General features: G+C 48.1%; 2 protein-coding genes across 2 annotated transcripts; both read left to right on the top strand.

Moving 5' to 3' along the window:
• Positions 1-8: 8 nt before the first annotated feature.
• Positions 9-16671, top strand: elp1 (elongator acetyltransferase complex subunit 1; the record flags this gene model as incomplete). Its single annotated transcript, XM_071202149.1, has 20 exons — positions 9-126; positions 2241-2365; positions 2984-3057; positions 4031-4109; positions 5062-5141; positions 5222-5359; positions 6954-7039; positions 7317-7465; positions 8601-8724; positions 8965-9062; positions 9264-9465; positions 10255-10316; positions 10594-10656; positions 11895-11955; positions 12034-12147; positions 13218-13317; positions 13400-13527; positions 15285-15433; positions 16270-16348; positions 16534-16671. Coding segments are annotated over 20 exons (2097 nt in total), but the record flags the coding sequence as incomplete, so codon positions are not given.
• A 2015-nt stretch (positions 16672-18686) lies between these two features.
• Positions 18687-21155, top strand: LOC117441040 (collagen alpha-5(IV) chain-like). Its single transcript, XM_071202148.1, has one exon. The coding sequence runs from the start codon at positions 18687-18689 to the stop codon at positions 21153-21155; it is 2469 nt and encodes an 822-aa protein (XP_071058249.1).
• Positions 21156-21392: the final 237 nt, after the last annotated feature.

The raw sequence follows: 21392 nt of genomic DNA, 5'->3' as shown, positions 1-21392 counted from the left end.
CACACACCTGCCGCTGCCTGCAGCTCAACACGCTCACTGTGAAGGGTAGGACACACACGCACACACACACACACACACACACACACACCTGCCGCTGCCTGCAGCTCAACGCGCTCACTGTGAAGGGTAGGACACACACACACACACACACACACACACACACACACCTGCCGCTGCCTGCAGCTCAACACGCTCACTGTGAAGGGTAGGACACACACACACACACACACACACACACACACACACACACGCCGCTGCCTGCAGCTCAACACGCTCACTGTCAAAGGTAGGAAACACACACACACACACTCACACACACACACACACACACACACACACAACACACACACGCGCGCGTGCGCACACACACACACACACACACACACACACACACACACACACCTGCCGCTGACTCCACCTCAGCACGGACGCCAAATGTCCCGTTTGGGTTGCCGTAGTAGCGGTCCAAGATGGAGGAGCAGCTCGCGCATCGGGCGGAGCCAACGTGTTGCGGTGCAGCTGAATGACCTTCTGGTTGTGTTTCACTATTCGGTCTGTTTTATTGAGCTCTGTTGGCTTCGCTGATGTGCACGAGAGGAACAACCAGAAGGCACCGTGGGGTTTTCCAAAGGGGGTTCGTTTATCTCTCAATGCGCTGTTCCTTTGTTATTCACGTTAATCATCTTCGCTTTTCAACGAGTGTTTTTAAACGCTATTTAGTAATATGTCTCTTGGTGTCTTTCATGTTTGTAAAGCGCTCTGAGTTGCCTCGTGTTGAAAGATGCTGGATGATGGCGCATTTCCACTACAGCGCGGTTTCAGCGTGCGTTTCCACCAGGGGTAGTTCCGTCTAGCGCAGGGCCGGCTCTGACCAATTTGCCGCCCTAGGCAAGATTTTAGCTGGCGCCCCCCCCCCCCCCCCCGAAATGCAGACACTCACTATGATTCGCACGTGCACGGTTGTGGCATGACCACAAAAACAAAGATATTGACACAAGATGTGTGCAACTGTATTTAGTTTCCTATCCATGTGAACATGATTTAAGTGGGGGGGGGGCTCCTCTAGGGGGTCCGGGGGCATGCACCCCTGGGAAGACTTTTTTTAATATTGAAGTTAAAAGCATCAATCTGGTGCACGTTGAGAGCAACATGAGGAGCTCTATGGATACATCTCTCAACACCAGATGAAACAGAACTGGAAGCAGATTTTCTTTTTCTTTATGGATATTTTACAAATCACTCCCCTTTCAAACTGTTTATTAATAACAACTTGTTTGTACTGTCAGTATTTTATACCTGTTTTTCACCTGTTCTCTTGTTCTTGTATAACTATAATGATCATATAAAGGTGTGCCTTTACCTCACTGAGCTGAGGCTATCAGAGCCTCTCAGTCTTTCAGGAGAGAGCTCTCTAAAGCTCTCCCCCTCGCGGCCGCTTACACAGTAAATTCCAATGTTAATAAAAGCACACAGAAGCTGTGTACGTTTTTTGGGAGTTTGATTTATTTTAAATGAACACAAAATGAAAACCTATAATTGCACACTAAAACCATTATTTCAAAAAAATAACAATTTCACATAAACCTCTGGTCTTTACTGGGACTGGGGCAGTTCAACTTGATTTGGGGGGGGGGGTGCCATAGTTTATGGGCGCTGTACGCAATATAGGCGTAGTTCTGTTAGTATAAGATAATAAGATGTACTTTGTTGATCCAAAATCGGGAAATTGTGTTGTGAAATTAAAATATATATATATTTTTTTATTTCTAACTTTCTTTTTTCTTTTCTTTTTTCGGCGCCCCCTATGGGTTGATGTGCCCTTAGCATTCGCCTATACTGCCTATGCCGAGGGCCGGCCCTGGTCTAGCGGATACTTTTTCACAGTTTTCCGGCCATGACAGTATTGACTGTACACGACTGTACTCTCCATGACACAGGCAGTCTGTGGTTTGGACTTGTTTCACTTCTGTCTAGTTTCTGAGCAGATACAAGGAGCTGTGAGCTCTGAGCGCTAACAGCTGATGTTGGTTTTGTGCTTCACATTGGAGATGGCGTCACGGCTCCGCCTACACTGCGTTACTATAGTTACCGCCCCAGTTCTTACACTGTAATGGAAGCGCAGCATAAAGTGATCCTGGCCTACCAAGGCCTAGCTACACCGTACTAAGCCCCGCGAGGCCCTGCAGTGGAAATGCGCCATAAATAAAGTTGCCTTGAATCTTGAGCCTTTGACCCCACAGGTCTGCAGGCGGCCCTGGTTTCAGACGGAGGGCAGAACGATCAGAACGATGAGACCCTGCGTCGCGTGGAGAGAGGATCCAGGATCGTCACGGTGGTGCCGCACGACACCAGAGTCATCCTGCAGGTGGGAGGGACACACGGTCGCACACCCGTCTCCGTTTACACCACAACACAGCCAGTGACGGTGCAGTAGTTGTCCGGTGTGAGGCTCTCATGCGCAGACTCTGAAGCCCCGGAGAGACATGTGATGTTGGGCTGTATAAATAAACTTTGATTGATAATAAAAATAATACATGTTATTCGTTTAGCGCTTTTCCTGGTGCTCAAAGCGCTTCACAAGAACTTTAGCAACACAAGTCAAGAGTGCTAAGCTAGGTGGAATAGGGGCTAGGAGTTAGGAGTTAGGAGGTGAATTTTGGGGGATTTGTAGCGTGTTTTTGAGCAGAGGGTCTTGTAGCATGTGATTGTAAGAACTCCAAAGGTGTAGTGCCGTGTATCGAAGCTTTGGAGTTCTTCAGACGGAAACTTGGACTTGACTCTGACTGTTGAACACTATGATAATGTCTTCAGTCGGCAGTGTGTGTGTTTCTATTCTGTTATGTCTGGTTCTGTCTCGAGTGTCCAAGGTCTCCGATCCACGACCATGACGTGTGTGTTCCAGCGTGTCAGAGATCCAGCTGCAGGTTTGAGCGCTGATTGTCTGTGATGTGTTGTTTGTGTTGTTGTTGTTGTTTGTGTCCAGATGCCTCGGGGGAACCTGGAGACGGTTCATCATCGAGCGCTGCTGCTCGCTCAGCTCAGGAAGTGGCTCGACAGGTGAGCTTATCCGTCCTCGATGCTGTCTGTTCTGGTGCTCCCTCTCCTGGAGTCAATCTCTCAGTCTGTGGGGACAGAGAGATCGAAACACCGTTTCCCACAATCCTGAATACAAAAACAAATATATATATATATATATATATATATATATATACACAATCAACATCAACATTTATACACGTGCACACATTAAGACAGGGGAGTCAAACTCAATTTCATCGCGGGCCACATCAGCATGAAGGTTGCACTCAAAGGGCCGGTTGTAACTTTAAGACTATATAAAAATACATGTATAAATATATCATATATATAAAATAATGTATTATATTACATCATTGCCTCTGCATTGGATTATCATCGGATAGGGTAATACCTTCATAATTAACTACGTCTGAAAGCAGAAGTCTAGGGCAAGTCTCTTCAGTGCGTATGTCCCAAAATGATTTAAAAAGAAAAGCCAAATTCTGGAGAAAAAAGAAATAGAAGTGACATTTTGAAATAAAATCTAATTCTGAGAAAAAGGGATTCTATGAAAAAAAGCATATTTTGAAGAAAAAAAGGCAAATTCTGAGAAAAAAGTCATATTTGAGATGCATTGTGGGACATGTAGTTTATGGGCAACATGCTACCGTTTAATAAACGGTAGCATGTTGCCCATAAACTACATGTCCCACAATGCATCTCAGTAACCGTATAATAAACATATTATATTCTTTGCAAGCTCTTGCGGGGCCACATGAAATGAAGTCGCGGGCCGAATGTGGCCCCCGGGCCTCGAGTTTGACACCCCTGCATTAAGACATCAAAACATACAACCTAACAGTCGCTTGAATGACTCTGCAGTGTGTTCTAGAGGTTTCAGAAAGAGATCGATTCCTTGATCCCACATCGGGACAGAAAACAAGGCAGAAGCAGAAGGAGATGCTGAAGTCCCCGCGTTCACTTCCAAGTGTTTAACGTGTTGTTGTCTCAGTTTAAGGTTCAAGGATGCGTTTGAGTGCATGAAGAAGCTGCGGATCAACATGAACCTCATCTACGACCACAACCCGAAGGTAAGTCGTGTAAAGCGACTGAACGCGTTGGAATCTGGATGGTTTATTAATATGCTAAAGCACGATATAAGAGATAACGGGTCCAATGTTTAGCGTCACTGTCGGGGAATCGTTCCCTGCAGCTCCTCCTCTGATCCAGTGTCCTCAGCCGTTCAGTCTCTCTATTGAAGCATGTTGATCATTACTCTGAACTCAAACCTGGAGCTGCAGGAGGGCTTTCAGGACTGATGTGGCATCTCTACCGTGTGGTCGGACCGTGGCCCGTAACTTGTCTCGTGAATTCTCCGGCCGAAGCTCCAAATAAACCGTCACGGAGCGTCCACACTACAGCTTCAAAAATAGCTTGGAGCTGGGCGTGTCTGGAGCTTGGGGATTTTATTCAAGCAACGCGGCCAACAACCAATCACATGAATCTCCCGCCCCCGACATACAAAGCAAAAACCCCGGGGATTTTATGCGAGCAATATATATATAAATATATATATATATATATATATAAACTCCCCAAACAGGCGAAACCCTACCAGTTTCCCCCACTGCCTCTGCCACCTCCCTCCATGCCGGTTCCTCCGGTTTGTATCCCGGTAGGTGAAGAGGGTCTGGTCATACAAAACCGGGTGATCGCTACGGCGATAGTTAGTTTCTCCTCCGACTTTTTTTGAAATATAGAAATGAACGGCGGGATATCTCTCCCAGCTTAGACGCGGTTTGATTGGCTACGGCTTCAGCTGTCAGATTTTCAGAAACGGGATTTGATTGGCTGGCGCTGGCTACTGACGCCGGAGACGGACCGCTCTGCTACCCACAATTCAGTTCGGCGAAAAAGCGAGGCAACGCGACACCCCATTGAAAGTGAATGGGCAGATTGGAGCTGTCGACGCTGTAGTGTGGACGGTGTATTGCTCTCTAGCAGGTGAAATGTTCTGTCTTAATAACGGCTCTTTTCCTGCAGGTGTTCCTGGAAAACATCCAGACCTTCGTCGCTCAGCTGAACTCCATCAGCCACATCAACCTCTTCCTCACGGAGCTCAAGTCAGTCTCTCCTCACGCCTTCGTCCTCTTCAGTTTGGGTTAAAACCCCCTCGTTCTAACGGCTGCTCTTCCCCCCCCAGAGAGGAGGATACGACCGGCAGCATGTACCCCCGCCCCCCCGACATTAGCCCTGCCCCCCAGCCCGTCTCCCTGCAGAAGAAGGTGGATGTCGTTTGTGATGCTTTACGCAGCGCCATGGAGGCGATGGATCCCAACAAGTCAGTGTGTTCGCTCGTTGTCGTGGGTACGGGAGCGAGGTGCCGCGGTAAAGGTCTCCTGTCATGCTACGTAGGCAACAGCCTCCAATATATTAAAACATGTCTATGAACAGATCATTCTAGCCACGCCTCATATCCCTCTATTCCACTTCCTGTTTCTAAAGTGCTAATTCTATTGCAGTAGAGAACTGCTGCAATAGAATGAGATTTTGAGAAGAGGGGGCGGAGCTTATGCCGGCTCATACGGGACCTGGCAGATTCTAAGCTGTATTAGCTTAACATGCTTAGTGTAGTTGTCAGTGCACTGTCTTGATGGAGCATGTGTGTGGGCTGGATACAGGAAAGGAGTGAGCAGGGGGGTTTTCTGTGACTCCTCACCCTCTCAGACTTTCGGTATGCTGATAGCGACGTTTCTGATTGGCCCGTGGGTCCACATTTCAGATATGACGTCATATCGGACGCAAATCTGGATCAGCTCCGTTGTTCCCCGTTTTTAGAGATTTGGGTACGGAGGAAAAGAGAGAGGGTTTATTTCCTGACGCTGCGTGAGTTCCCCGACACACCGGGGACACACCGGGGACATACCGGGGACGCACCGGGGACACATGTTGATGGAGGGAAGACATCACAAAGTGCATTTTGCCCGATAGGTCCCCTTTAAGGATCGGGGGAACAACGAAGCTGATCCAGATTTGCTGCGTCATGACGACATCACTAAAATATGGGCTGGACCCAGAATCAGCGCTGTAGTAACCGCTGGAATAGAGGGGTTTGAGCAAAGCACTTCATCGACATGTTCTTGATCTGAGGCCTCTAACATACGCCTAACGACAGCCTGATAGAGACCTTTGAGGGTCCTCACAGGCGCGGGTGTGAGTGGTCGAAGCTGTGTTGCCGTACACTCGCTGTTTTAGGTTCATATGAATGATCATCCAAGCTATAACCTTCTTTTAAACTTCATGTACTTTTTATTAAATATTCCAGCGTCTTTTATCAACCGACTTGAAAGAGAACCGATCTCCGGGAGCCTTGAGAAAAGCGTCAGTTTATTTATACCGCACGGCTTCAGACGCAAGATGTGGAAAAGAGAGGGGACACACCGGGGGGACAGCGGGGATACAGCGGGGATACAGCGGGGACACAGCGGGGACGCACCGGGGACACAGCGGGGACACAGCGGGGACACAGCGTGGACACGGGGGGGACACAGCGGGGACACAGCGTGGACGCACCGGGGACACACACACCGGGGGCGCAGCGGGGACACAGCGGGGACACACTGATGTAGAACAGACATCACAAAGTGAGCTTTGCAGGACAGGAGAGCTTTAGATCAGCTGTTGCTCCACGCGCCCTCCGGTGGTCAAAGTAAATCCTATATACTGGGTGCAGCCGCTCAGGTGAAGCATGCTCAGGTGAAGCACGCTCAGGTGAAGCACGCTCAGGTGAAGCACGCTCAGGTGAAGCCGTTCAGGTGAAGCCGCCATGTGGACACGGCGCCCTTGAGACTGGGCTCCGTCAGCCCGCAGTGAGCAGTGAGCATGTGTCTGACGGTAGACGGTCGACAGTGGAGTACATCGTGCTTTCTCTGCAGGTTCTTCCTCTCCATCCTGACGACGCACGTGAAGAAGAGCGTCCCCGAGCTGGAGGTCGCCCTGCAGAAAGTCCACGAGCTGAGAGGTGAGCCGTGTGAGCCTCCTCACCTCCTCACTGAGCAGGTGTGTGAGCCTCCTCACCTCCTCACTGAGCAGGTGTGTGAGCCTCCTCACCTCCTCACTGAGCAGGTGTGTGAGCCTCCTCACCTCCTCACTGAGCAGCTGTGTGAGCCTCCTCACCTCCTCACTGAGCAGGTGTGTGAGCCTCCTCACCTCCTCACTGAGCAGCTGTGTGAGCCTCCTCACCTCCTCACTGAGCAGGTGTGTGAGCCTCCTCGCTGAGTGACTCTGTGTCTCTGTAGTGAACCCTCCAGCTGATCCTGGGTCTGTGAGCGCTGAAGAGGCTCTGAAGTACCTCCTGTTCCTCGTCAACGTGAACGACCTCTACGAACACTCGCTGGGAACGTACGACTTCGACCTGGTGCTCATGGTGGCCGAGAAATCACAGAAGGTACGAGACAGCCTCCCGAGTGCAGAGTGCTTCAAAGGATGCCTTTTGATATCAAACAGATCCGTCTTTAAACCAGCCCTCAGTTCTGTGCACATGCCGTCAGTGATGTTCAGGACCTTTGTACCTCAGAGCAGTGTTTCTCAACTGGTGGGTCGCGGCCCAAAAGTGGGTCGCGGACCTGTTTCGAGTGGGTCGCGGAAAAAGTGAAGAAAAAAAATTGAAAACAAAATTGGATTTTTTTTTTTTTTTTGGAAAAAAGTCGAACGTTTATTTTGAAGGCCCGATTTGTTTTAACGCTGTGCGTGCAGTCGACGTTGGACAGGAAGTACCGGAGACGGCTTTGAAAACGTCTTCGTATTCTCAATAAAATATCTTTGCTGATGTTTTTTCGAGTCTTCTGGCCAATCAGAATCAAGAGTGTTGCCGGAGAATAACTTAGCGGTAGAACTCTTCTTTATACAGCCATGGGTACTTCAGATACGAATGAACACGTAATGAAATATGACCCTCGGTCTGAAGACTGACGGCTCACAGAACAATGGGGGCTATCTCCCCTTACCCACAATGTAAAGTGAGTCACACAGACCCTCTCTCCGTGAGGAGCAGCAAGTTCAGCTTCAGAACAAAGTGAAAATCAAACAATGGCATAAAATATTATATATATATATTATTTTCTTCTCAGAGTACCAGAATGCGTAGTTTAAGTTAGTATTTCTAAAAATCTCCTGGGGAGAATCCCCCAGACCCCCTGCTGGGGATGGGTTTCCAGCATATAGTTCAGCTTTGATTCCATCATCTCATTAAACCTTTTTAAAGCATACCTTAGTTCTGTGAAGGGATATAAGGGATGTATGCACTGTACTTCACTTGTATTAATATTGTATGCTGAAAAGCGTATATATTACAGCACGATCTTTTGTTGAATAGATTTGAGTGCTTCAAAATGTTGGGTCGCGATGTATTGACCAATTAAAAAGTGGGTCCCGAGGCCAGTTGAGAACCACTGCCTCAGAGCATCAAGAAGCTTTCAAGGACACATCTTGTCCTTATCATAAATGTTCAAAGTATGCAGCGAAAATGAAGGATTTATTGTTTTAACGTACGCCCCCCCCCCCCCCCCCCCCCCTCCCCGCAGGACCCCAAAGAGTTCCTCCCCTTCCTGAACATGCTGAAGAGTCTGGAGCCGAACTACCAGCGCTACAGCATCGACAAGCACCTGAAGCGCTACAGGAAGGCTCTGCAGCACCTCAGCCGGGCGGGTCAGTGCCGCTCGACCCGCTTCACACCAAGCACCACTCTAACCCAACACGCACGGACCCCTGACCCCTGACCCCTGCATCTCATACGTGTACACGACCCAGATGTGTTCATTTTAATTCATTTCTTATTTTAAAGTTACTTGACTGTATGTCAAGTTAATTATTACTTTGTTGCCGCCTGTCCTCTTCACTTTGAAACACTTTGAGTCTCTGATTGAGTTGATGTGATCTGTGGTGCAGGCGCAGAGCACTTCCCAGAGGCCCTGCAGCTGGTGAAGGAGCAGAAGCTGTACAGTGAGGCTCTGAGACTCTACTCTGCAGACCCTCCTCACTACAAGGTACAGGTCTTTTAGAATGCACACGAGAACACAGTGAGTTTTGAACGAGATGAAACGGATACAGTAGAATCTGTGGACTCTAGCTTTCAGATGATATCTAGTGTGCAGATATCGCTAAAAGTGTCTCTCTATCTATCTCAAATGTACCCGTTGGCGGTTCTAGTGTTCAGGAGAGTCTGAGCCCTGACCTCTGTCTTGCAGGCTCTGAGCTGTGTGTACGCGGACCACCTGATGCAGAACCAGCAGATGGAGCAGGCTGGCTTGCTGCTCTGGAGATGTGGAGAACCAGCAGCCGCTCTGCAGGCGTTCGCCAGCGCCTCCTGCTGGAGGAATGCTGTGTGTGCAGCGCAGCAGATCCCCCTGCCTCCGGACCAGATAGCCCTGCTGGCACGAGACCTCGCAGGTAAACTGGAACGCGGGTAGGGGGAACGCGGGTAGGGGGAACCCGGGTAGGGGGGACGCGGGTAGGGGGAACGCGGGTAGGGGGAACGCGGGTAGGGGGGACCCGGGTAGGGTGGACCCGGGTAGGGGGGACCCGGGCAGGGGGGACGCCGGCAGGGGGAACGCGGGCAGGGGGGACCCGGGCAGGGGGGACCCGGGCAGGGGGAAGGCGGGTTCAACAAAAGCGCTCTACAGCATAAGTTGTAAAATGTCTCACTGGATCTGCGTTTCTCGTCACGATCGGTTGTTCTACGTGAAGCCAAATGTAACGCAAGGCATTGTGGGACACCTAAATCAAGGTCCAGTGTTTCCTAAAGGACATGATAAAGGAAGCATTGAAGCTCCTTTCCTACCGTCTCCAGAGCAGTGGTTCTCAGCCGGTGTGAGGTGTCGTCAGGCGTGTCGGGGAAATTGTCCAATTCCACTTAAATCGGTATAAAAAAAACATTTGCTGCGATTAATTTGCCATCGATTACGACCTGTGGCTGCAATGCAATACTCTTGAAGGCCAATGGGGGGCAGTAGGTAGCGCAGGACTGTGTCGTAGTCAGTTTAAAACGTTTTGGGTTGTTGCCGCGGGAATTGCACCGTGACTCAGAAGAGGTTAAAAACCACTGAGAATCAGCTCTCCTCGTGGCTTAGAGACTTCCGGGTCCTTCCACTCCTCGAGGACCCTTCCTCAGATACATTTGCCCCAGCAGGGGGTCTTTGTAAGTAACCCTAAAACATGTCCTCGCTCCCTCTCCCACAGAGAAGCTGATCGAACAGAGGAGACACTCGGAAGCCGCTCTGCTGCTGGACCAGTACGCTAAAGTGAGCAAGACGCCATAAAAACGCCCATCGTGGATCTATCGAATATTATCTCACTCTTTGGCATATATTTATAAACATGACTTTATGCTTTTTCTCTTCAATACTACCTCTCTAATATCAAACATTTGCTTTTTGTATATTTCTCTCGTTTATTTTGTATCCATCGGAAACATTTGCCCGTGTTCAAGCCCTCTGTTACTCACCATAACTGCTTTTATCGTTAAACCTGGTTCTGATTTACAATAAAATATGATTTGTTTTGTTGTCATAATTACAGGACTGTGAGGAGGCCATCTTGGCTCTGATCACCGGGTCCGTCTGGGACGAGGCGCTGCGGCTGGTCAGTTTGAGATCTGATCGACATATCTTGTCTTTTCCTGTGATGTTTTGTTTCTTTCCGTCAAGTGGGAAATAAGTTTTTGTGTTTCTCTTACACTGAACAAAAATATAAACGCAACACTTTTGTTTTTGCTCCCATGTTTCATGAGATGAACTCAAAGATCTAAAACATGTTCTATAAACACAAAATAACCATTTCTCTCAAATATTGTTCACAAATCTGAAAGAATGTGTGATAGTGAGCACTTCTCCTTTGCCGAGAGAATCCATCCCACCTCTCAGGCGTGGCATATCAAGATGCTGATCAGACAGCATGGTTATTGCACAGGTGGGCCTTAGGCTGGCCACAATAAAAGGCCACTCTGAAACGTGCAGTTTTGCTTTATTGGGGGGTCTGGGGGGGTCCGAAAACCAGGCAGTATCTGGTGTGAGGGGTAGGGGTAGGGTAATGTTGTGAATCGAGTGGCCTGTGTTCGTCGTCCATAACATACGCCTGCCCATACCATAACCCCGCCACCACCATGGGCCACTCGATTCACAACATTACCCTAACCCTACCCCTAACGCTACCCCTACCCCTCACACCAGATACTGACTGGTGAGCCTTAGGCTGGCCACAATAAAAGGCCACTATCAAACGTGCAGTTTTGCTTTATTGGGGGGTTCCGAAAACCAGGCAGTATCTGGTGTGAGGGGTAGGGTTAGGGTTAGGGTAATGTTGGGAATCGAGTGGCCCATGGTGGTTCCCAGACCCCCCAATAAAGCAAAACTGCACGTTTCAGAGTGGCCTTTTATGGTGGCCAGCCTAAGGCACACCTGTGCAATAATCATGCTGTCTATCAGCATCTTGATATGCCACGCCTGAGAGGTGGGATGGATTATCTCGGCAAAGGAGAAGTGCTCACTATCACACATTCTTTCAGATTTGTGAACAATATTTGAGAGAAATGGTTATTTTGTGTTTATAGAACATGTTTTAGATCTTTGAGTTCATCTCATGAAGAATGGGAGCAGAGACAAAAGTGTTGCGTTTATATTTTTGTTCAGTGTAGTATCCTAAGATACTGTTATGTTTATGAAGGGCAGACCATCTATTTGTATTTCTTTTGTTTTTTTAGAAAGGGGAAGATAGTATTCTTCTCCCTGCTCCTTTTCGCTCAATAGTGTTTCGGTAGAGTCGTGTTTTGCGGGACAAATAAAAATGAAATATATCTGTGATGTGTGTTCTGTCTGCTTCAGATCTACATGCACAACAGACAGGATATCACCGAGACCAACCTGAAGCCTGCGCTGCTGGAAGGTGAAGATCAACAGATATTTACCTCTGGGGATGTTGTGTTGTTGTTTACTAATGTTGTTGTTGTTGTTGTTGTGTCAGCTTTCAGCACTCAGATTGGGTTCCTGGAGGTTCAGGTGGCGACGTTCACTAGACACCGGATCAGACTCTCCGTGGTCCGAGAGCAGAAAGAGAAACACAGACTGGACATGCTGGGTGAGGACTCTTTAAAGTAGAGGCACTACATACTGATATACACCTGAACATCAGCAGGAGAGGACTCTTTAAAGTAGAGACACTACACACTGATATACACCTGAACATCAGCAGGAGAGGACTCTTTAAAGTAGAGACACTACATACTGATATACACCTGAACATCAGCAGGAGAGGACTCTTTAAAGTAGAGACACTACATACTGATATACACCTGAACATCAGCAGGAGAGGACTCTTTAAAGTAGAGACACTACATACTGATATACACCTGAACATCAGCAGGAGAGGACTCTTTAAAGTAGAGACACTACATACTGATATCCACCTGAACATCAGCAGGAGAGGACTCTTTAAAGTAGAGACACTACACACTGATATACACCTGAACATCAGCAGGAGAGGACTCTTTAAAGTAGAGACACTACGTACTGATATACACCTGAACATCAGCAGGAGAGGACTCTTTAAAGTAGAGACGCTACATACTGATATACAACTGAACATCAGCAGGAGAGGACTCTTTAAAGTAGAGACACTACATACTGATATACAACTGAACATCAGCAGGAGAGGACTCTTTAAAGTAGAGACACTACACACTGATATACACCTGAACATCAGCAGGAGAGGACTCTTTAAAGTAGAGACACTACATACTGATATCCACCTGAACATCAGCAGGAGAGGACTCTTTAAAGTAGAGACACTACACACTGATATACACCTGAACATCAGCAGGAGAGGACTCTTTAAAGTAGAGACACTACGTACTGATATACACCTGAACATCAGCAGGAGAGGACTCTTTAAAGTAGAGACGCTACATACTGATATACACCTGAACATCAGCAGGAGAGGACTCTTTAAAGTAGAGACACTACGTACTGATATACACCTGAACATCAGCAGGAGAGGACTCTTTAAAGTAGAGACGCTACATACTGATATACAACTGAACATCAGCAGGAGAGGACTCTTTAAAGTAGAGACACTACATACTGATATCCACCTGAACATCAGCAGGAGAGGACTCTTTAAAGTAGTGTACCCCCTGCGTTGTCCCTCAGATGAAGACGGTCCTGATTGTCCTGATGCTGAACTCTACTCTGAGGCCAGCAGTGTGATGACGGGATCCAAGTATTCCCACAGTAACTCCCGCATCTCCTCGTAAGTCTCTCACACCTGCACATGCCGTCAGAGGCTTTAAGGTTGTGTGTTGTGATGTTTAATGTCCCTGGTCTGTCTGCAGGAGATCCTCAAAGAACCGGCGTAAAGCGGAGAGGAAGAAGCTGAGTCTGAAGGAGGGGAGCCCGATGGAGGACCGAGCGCTGATGTACGCTCTGGGAGAAATCCTCACTACTGTGGACAAGATGAGAGGTACACACTCTGAAATACACACTCTGAAACACACACTCTGAAACACACACTCTGAAATACACACTGCAATACACACTCTGAAACACACACTCTGAAACACACACTCTGAAATACACACTGAAATACACACTCTGAAACACACACTCTGAAACACACACTCTGAAATACACACTGCAATACACACTCTGAAACACACACACTGAAATACACACTGAAATACACACTGAAACACACACTCTGAAATACACACTCTGAAACACACACTGAAATACACACTCTGCAATACACACACTGAAATACACACTGAAATACACACTGAAACACACACTGAAATACACACTGAAATACACACTGAAACACACACTGAAATACACACACTGAAATACACACTGAAACACACACTGAAACACACACTGAAATACACACTGAAACACACACTGAAATACACACTGAAACACACACTGAAATACACACTGAAACACACACTGAAATACACACACTGAAATACACACTGAAACACACACTGAAACACACACACTGAAATACACACTGAAACACACACTCTGAAATACACACTGCAATACTGAAGCCTTCCGAGTAAATCGCCAGAACGCCGACACCTCCTCATCTCCACGCTCCCATGTTTTATTTTGTGTTGCCATAAGTTAGTCTCTCTGCGTTTCTGCGCTGGGCTAATGCTAATAATGCTAATGCTAATAATGCTAATGCCAGCAAATAAAATGGCGGCTTCAAAAAATGTTTCCGAGTTTTACGGGGCGTGGTTTGCAATCCGCCAGCCAATCAGAACATGTTACCCTTTTCTCCCCAGGATAGTCCCACCTCTCTAGCAGGGACGGAAAAGGGGATGAAAGTTCTCATGAGGCGCGTTCACACTGCGGTGCTTTTCCCACAAACGTTCATGCGAACTTAGTTCATGATCGCGTTCACACCAAAAAGAGCCGGTACTAAAAGTAGTTCATGCGAACCTTTTTACCCCCTTTTTGAGAAAAGAGCTATATGTCTGATTGGCTGGGCGGATTGCAAACCACGCCCCGTAAAACTCCCAAAAAGTTTTGTGAAGCCGCCATTTTATTATCCTCGCATTAGCATGATTAGCATTAGCATTAGCCCAGCGCAGAAACGCAGAGAGACTAACTTATGGCAACACAAAATAAAACATGGGAGCGGTGGAGATGAGGAGGTGTCGGCGTTCTGGCGATTTACTCGGAAGGCTTCAGTAGAAGCTGCTGGGACTCCCAGCAGCTTCTACTGAAGCCAGGCCCCAACTCCGGGGACTTCCGGCCGGGGACTCCGGGCGGCAGTATACGCCGTGAAGTGGGTTGCGGCCTGCCAGTAAACCCAAAGCAGAAGAAGAAGAAGAAGTGACGTCAGCGGCTTCATTTGCCTAATCCACCCCCAGGGACTTATTCCGGTGTGAACGCGATCTGTACTTAGTTCATGAGAACTAAAGAGTTCTCATGAACTAAGTTCGCATGAACCTTTGTGGGAAAAGTACCGCAGTGTGAATGTGCCCATGGACTAAGTTCTCTTTTTGGTGTGAACGCAAAATCTCAGGAACTATCAGAACCAAACAGGAAAAGTACTCCGGTGTGAAAGCGCCTCTTGGTTCTCTGGGGACTAAATGAACAATTAGGGCTCCAGTTCTGTGTCAGATGGGCTCTATGACGAGATGCGAATACTCATGGGTTGATGATGATTCATATTAACGTCCCGTTGGTGTTTATCATTGTCCCCAGAGGAGGTCCACGGGCTGCTGAAGGCTCTGGTTCTGTTCCACTTTGAGCGGCAGGCGGAGAAGCTGCAGCAGGTTTATGAAGAGTCCCTGCAGACGATGGAGGCGGCGCTTCCTGAAGTCTGGAGCGACGGACAGAACGTCCAGGCCCCGGTGAGAGCCTCATATATCTGCATAATGGCTGTGATATCTTGTTTCAATAATTACTTTTTAAAATGAAGTGCCTCAGAGCCAGAACACAGCCCCGGTGAGAGCCAGCTTTCCCCACTGTATAGTTAGTTTAATAGGTTTATTTTTCCGCTACTTCCCCCCCCACCCCCTTAACCTGTCTGCCTTTTTCCCCTACTCTCCCCCCCCTACCCGACTTGTAAAGCGACCTTGGGTTTCCTGAAAGGCGCTATAAAAATATTATATATTATTATTCAATCTTTAATATTATTGTACATATTGTGCTTGTGCTACATCATAGGATGAAAAATGCACACTTTGGTAATGTGCATAAGATCTGTATTTTTATATCGAGTATTATTGCTATGTTGATATTTATTTTTCTACTATGTGAATATTTACCGTTTAGGTGCCCAAAACATGCCTTCAAAATAAAAGCATAGAAACTACTTTAACTTATGACGCTAACTAAGAATACATATAAATAAATGATAATAATAAACACTATAAACAGCAAGAAAATAAATGTTAAACTATTAAATAATATAAAGAGATATATAGCTCCAGCAGGTGTATCTATTACTTTATTCCTTTTTGTATTTTATTATGTTTGAACTCGTGTGTAAAACCTGCTGGGACACGACCATGTCCACATTAGGGATGACCCGAGTATCCCTAATGTGGACACGACCATGTCCACATTAGGGATGACTCGAGTATCCCTAATCTAATAAAGCAATCAGTTATAACGGAGAATTGTTTTATTTTTCATTGTAAATATTCTTTGTGTTTCTGAACTCTCCGTCTCGCTCTTCCCGCAGCTCACTGGACCCAACTCCACCGCCAACAGCATCATGGCGTCTTTCCAGCAGCAGCAGAACCCCGCAGCTCCTCAGCAAGGTGCGTCCCATCGTCTCAACATCAAACTTTATTTACACAGCACCCACATCACAAATGACACGTTCAGTTCAGGGGTGTTTGCTGGATGTACCTCACATTACGCCCACGATGAAAACACTCGCTCTAAGTGAAGTGCAGGGACTGAGCTGACGTAAAGTACTAAACACATTTCTTTCTCCGAGCAGCTGCTGAAGTCCTGGCTCCTCCGAAGATGAGGAACGGAGTGAAGTGGAAGCTGGCGGTTCTCTCATAAACATGTTTTAGTTTTTTTAAACTGTAAAGTCAAATGGTAGTTGTGTAATAAAGGTCTCCTCTTAACAGCATGATGTCTCCTCCACGCATCTATCGTGTGTTTTCTGGTGACGCGGCTCGTGCTAAATCTGAATAAAATGCAATTCAACAAACAAAAGTCACACAAATCAAAACAAGAGAAAGATTCAAACTTAAAAACGGCGTCTCGACGGCTTCTTCCACACAGGTTGCATTTCTCTGTCTCCTAAAAGCTGGCACTCTGGGAGTTGTAGTCTTTTAATTCCCTGGACTACACTGTCGCCCCTTTCACACCAACGCGGGTCCAGGGCCGGGTCGGAGCTAGAGCCTGATAAGCATCGCTTTGTCCTGTTCACACCGCAGCGGAGCCGCCTCTTCTCGCCGAAAACCGGTTCTTACCAAGCTCCAGGGCTTCGGCCTAGAAGCAAGAACCGCTTACGTCGGAGGCGGGGCCGAGATCAACCTGAGCTAACGGTTAAAGGCGAGTACGGCAAATACAAGTGTAGCAAGCAGTAGCGCTGAGTAAAGTGACTAGAACGCAACCACACACACTTACAAAAACACACTTTCTAAAGTCAGGCAACGCTAACCAGGTGATTCTGTTTATTTGACCTTACTTTGATCTTTGTGCAGAGAGGCAGACGTTTTGTATTATAGCAGCTATCGGATGGAATCAATGCGTGGGCTGCTCAGGGTGTCGTGTCGGACCATCACAAGTAGAATCATAATGAAAAATACGCCGGTAAAATGGCTTATGCTACAATAGGATAGCAACAAGTAGTCAAGATAGACAGTTTAGCTTCGGTTGCTATGGTAACATCACCCATTTTATACCAGAGAAACTTTCACAGCGTCAAGTCATACTGAAATCGTATGATTAAAACGATTACGTCCACATGGCAGCGTGCGTTGCTTCAACGGGGGTGACGTCACGCTTTGCCTCCGTCGCTCGCTTCGAAAGTTGAGACAAGTTCAACTTTTCGACGGAAGCGCCGGCCAATCACACCTCGTGCTTGTGTGTCCGGGCGGGAGATTAATGTGATTGGCCGAACGCCCCCACCGGCAAGCTTCAACGCGACGGAACCGTGTGGACGTTACGTAACACGATCATCGACCCGGCGCAGTCCCCCGTTGTTGTTGTTGTTGTTGTTGTGAGCGCAAGCACGGAGCTAGAACGGGAGCTGCCTTGGTGAGAAACGGGCATGTGACAATATTATATAAACCTTTCACACAGATAACGAAACAATTGTTGGTTCTCTGGTTAAGCCCCCGTCACACTGTCCCGAAGTGGACACCCGATGGAGACACGATAAAGGAAACGTACAAATTCGGCTGTGATCGTAGCATCGGGCCGTTCGTGAGGGCGTCTAAGCCATCGTGTGACCGCCGGTGGAGTTTCTCAGGCTCCGGCAGCAACTTCGCGAGCGGCAACTTCGTAAGGCACTCGTGAGGGCATCTTGCCAAGTCGTGTCATCGTGTTATCATCGGTGCTTTCGCCCTCACTCTGATCGGGGCGAATGCCCGATGGCACCGAGGATAACACGACGCCCTCACGATGGCCTTACGAAGGGCGACATGGACACACGAATTCAACACGAAAATGAGCCTTCTCAAGGTCCTTCGGCAGTTTGTAGGCATGCCAAAGATTTTGCCTCCGCTCACGAAGTCGCTGCCGGAGCCTGAGAAACTCCGCCGGCGGTCAGACGAAGGCTTCGATGCCCTCACGAACGGCCCGATGCTACGATCACAGCCGAATTTGAACGTTTCCTTTATCGTGGGTCCATCGGGTTGTTTTATTGCACAACAAAATCATGTACACATATTATGTAAATAACCCAATGTGTGTTCTGTGAAACTAAAAAGGATATAATATTTTATTTTGAAGGAGAGTTGACAGGAAGTTGTTGTTGCTATGGAAACAACATTACGGAGAAAAGGTAATATTTCCTACATATAAAGACGGAGAAAGTAAAGAACAAAGTCTGAAGATATCAGTGCAGTATCATAGCACTGTAACATAACTGTTTGTGGTACTTTCATTGCAGTTGTTTTTCTTAAATGTAACGTTATGTTGCCTAAGTGTGGCTCGGGGCAGTGTGACAGGGGCTTAAATGGTTCTCCTCTGGTTGATGGTTCTCCTCTGGTTATCGGTTCTCCTCTGGTTGATGGTTCTCCTCTGGTTCTCGGTTCTCCTCTGGTTGATGGTTCTCCTCTAGTTGATGGTTCTCCTCTGGTTCTCGGTTCTCCTCTGGTTGATGGTTCTCCTCTGGTTGATGGCCTTGGTTCTCCTCTGGTTGATGGTTCTCCTCTGGTTGAGGGTTCTCCTCTTGTTGATGGTTCTCCTCTGGTTCTCGGTTCTCCTCTGGTTGAGGGTTCTCCTCTGGTTCTCGGTTCTCCTCTGGTTGAGGGTTCTCCTCTGGTTGATGGTTCTCCTCTGGTTCTCGGTTCTCCTCTGGTTGAGGGTTCTCCTCTGGTTGATGGTTCTCCTCTGGTTCTCGGTTCTCCTCTGGTTGAGGGTTCTCCTCTGGTTGAGGGTTCTCCTCTGGTTGATGGTTCTCCTCTAGTTGATGGCCTTGGTTCTCCTCTGGTTGATGGTTCTCCTCTGGTTGAGGGTTCTCCTCTTGTTGATGGTTCTCCTCTGGTTCTCGGTTCTCCTCTGGTTGAGGGTTCTCCTCTGGTTCTCGGTTCTCCTCTGGTTGAGGGTTCTCCTCTGGTTGATGGTTCTCCTCTGGTTCTCGGTTCTCCTCTGGTTGAGGGTTCTCCTCTGGTTGATGGTTCTCCTCTGGTTCTCGGTTCTCCTCTGGTTGAGGGTTCTCCTCTGGTTGAGGGTTCTCCTCTGGTTGAGGGTTCTCCTCTGGTTCTCGGTTCTCCTCTAGTTGACGGCCTTGGTTGTCCTCTTGTTGGTGGTTCTCCTCTTGTTGAGGGTTCTCCTCTAGTTGATGGCCTTGGTTCTCCTCTAGTTGATGGCCTTGGTTCTCCTCTTGTTGGTGGTTCTCCTCTGGCTCTCGGTTCTCCTCTGGTTGATGGTTCTCCTCTAGTTGATGGCCTTGGTTCTCCTCTGGTTGATGGTTCTCCTCTGGTTGAGGGTTCTCCTCTAGTTGATGGTTCTCCTCTGGTTCTCGGTTCTCCTCTGGTTGATGGTTCTCCTCTAGTTGATGGCCTTGGTTCTCCTCTGGTTGATGGTTCTCCTCTGGTTGAGGGTTCTCCTCTTGTTGAGGGTTCTCCTCTTGTTGATGGTTCTCCTCTGGTTCTCGGTTCTCCTCTGGTTGAGGGTTCTCCTCTGGTTCTCGGTTCTCCTCTGGTTGAGGGTTCTCCTCTGGTTGATGGTTCTCCTCTGGTTCTCGGTTCTCCTCTGGTTGAGGGTTCTCCTCTGGTTGATGGTTCTCCTCTGGTTCTCGGTTCTCCTCTGGTTGAGGGTTCTCCTCTGGTTCTCGGTTCTCCTCTGGTTGAGGGTTCTCCTCTGGTTGATGGTTCTCCTCTGGTTCTCGGTTCTCCTCTAGTTGACGGCCTTGGTTGTCCTCTTGTTGGTGGTTCTCCTCTTGTTGAGGGTTCTCCTCTAGTTGATGGCCTTGGTTCTCCTCTAGTTGATGGCCTTGGTTCTCCTCTAGTTGATGGCCTTGGTTCTCCTCTTGTTGGTGGTTCTCCTCTGGCTCTCGGTTCTCCTCTGGTTGGTGGTTCTCCTCTGGTTCTCTGTTCTGCTCTGGTTGATGGTTCTCCTCTAGTTGATGGCCTTGGTTCTCCTCTGGTTGAGGGTTCTCCTCTGGCTCTCGGTTCTCCTCTGGTTGAGGGTTCTCCTCTGGTTGATGGTTCTCCTCTAGTTGATGGCGTTGGTTCTCCTCTGGTTGAGGGTTCTCCTCTAGTTGATGGCCTTGGTTCTCCTCTGGTTGAGGGTTCTCCTCTGGCTCTCGGTTCTCCTCTGGTTGAGGGTTCTCCTCTGGTTGAGGGTTCTCCTCTGGCTCTCGGTTCTCCTCTGGTTGAGGGTTCTCCTCTGGTTGAGGGTTCTCCTCTGGCTCTCGGTTCTCCTCTGGTTGAGGGTTCTCCTCTGGTTGAGGGTTCTCCTCTAGTTGATGGCCTTGGTTCTCCTCTGGTTGAGGGTTCTCCTCTGGCTCTCGGTTCTCCTCTGGTTGAGGGTTCTCCTCTGGTTGATGGTTCTCCTCTAGTTGATGGCCTTGGTTCTCCTCTAGTTGATGGTTCTCCTCTGGTTGATGGTTCTCCTCTAGTTGATGGCCTTGGTTCTCCTCTAGTTGATGGTTCTCCTCTGGTTGATGGTTCTCCTCTAGTTGATGGCCTTGGTTCTCCTCTAGTTGATGGTTCTCCTCTGGTTGATGGTTCTCCTCTGGTTGAGGGTTCTCCTCTTGTTGGTGGTTCTCCTCTAGTTGATGGTTCTCCTCTGGTTCTCGGTTCTCCTCTGGTTGAGGGTTCTCCTCTGGTTGATGGTTCTCCTCTGGTTCTCGGTTCTCCTCTAGTTGACGGCCTTGGTTGTCCTCTTGTTGGTGGTTCTCCTCTGGTTCTCCTCTTGTTGAGGGTTCTCCTCTAGTTGATGGCCTTGGTTCTCCTCTAGTTGATGGCCTTGGTTCTCCTCTAGTTGATGGCCTTGGTTCTCCTCTTGTTGGTGGTTCTCCTCTGGCTCTCGGTTCTCCTCTTGTTGGTGGTTCTCCTCTGGTTCTCTGTTCTGCTCTGGTTGATGGTTCTCCTCTAGTTGATGGCCTTGGTTCTCCTCTTGTTGGTGGTTCTCCTCTAGTTGATGGCCTTGGTTCTCCTCTTGTTGGTGGTT

This window comes from Pseudochaenichthys georgianus, unplaced genomic scaffold (assembly GCF_902827115.2).
Source record: "Pseudochaenichthys georgianus unplaced genomic scaffold, fPseGeo1.2 scaffold_1420_arrow_ctg1, whole genome shotgun sequence".
Classification (NCBI taxonomy): Eukaryota; Metazoa; Chordata; class Actinopteri; order Perciformes; family Channichthyidae; genus Pseudochaenichthys; species Pseudochaenichthys georgianus.
The sequence above is the reverse complement of the archived record's forward strand: the minus strand, read 5'-3'. Positions and strand labels throughout refer to the sequence as shown.

Excerpts from the sequence above, each read along its gene's own strand:
- LOC117441040 (XM_071202148.1), top strand. The coding sequence starts at position 18,687 with ATGTTGCCTAAGTGTGGCTCGGGGCAGTGTGACAGGGGCTTAAATGGT.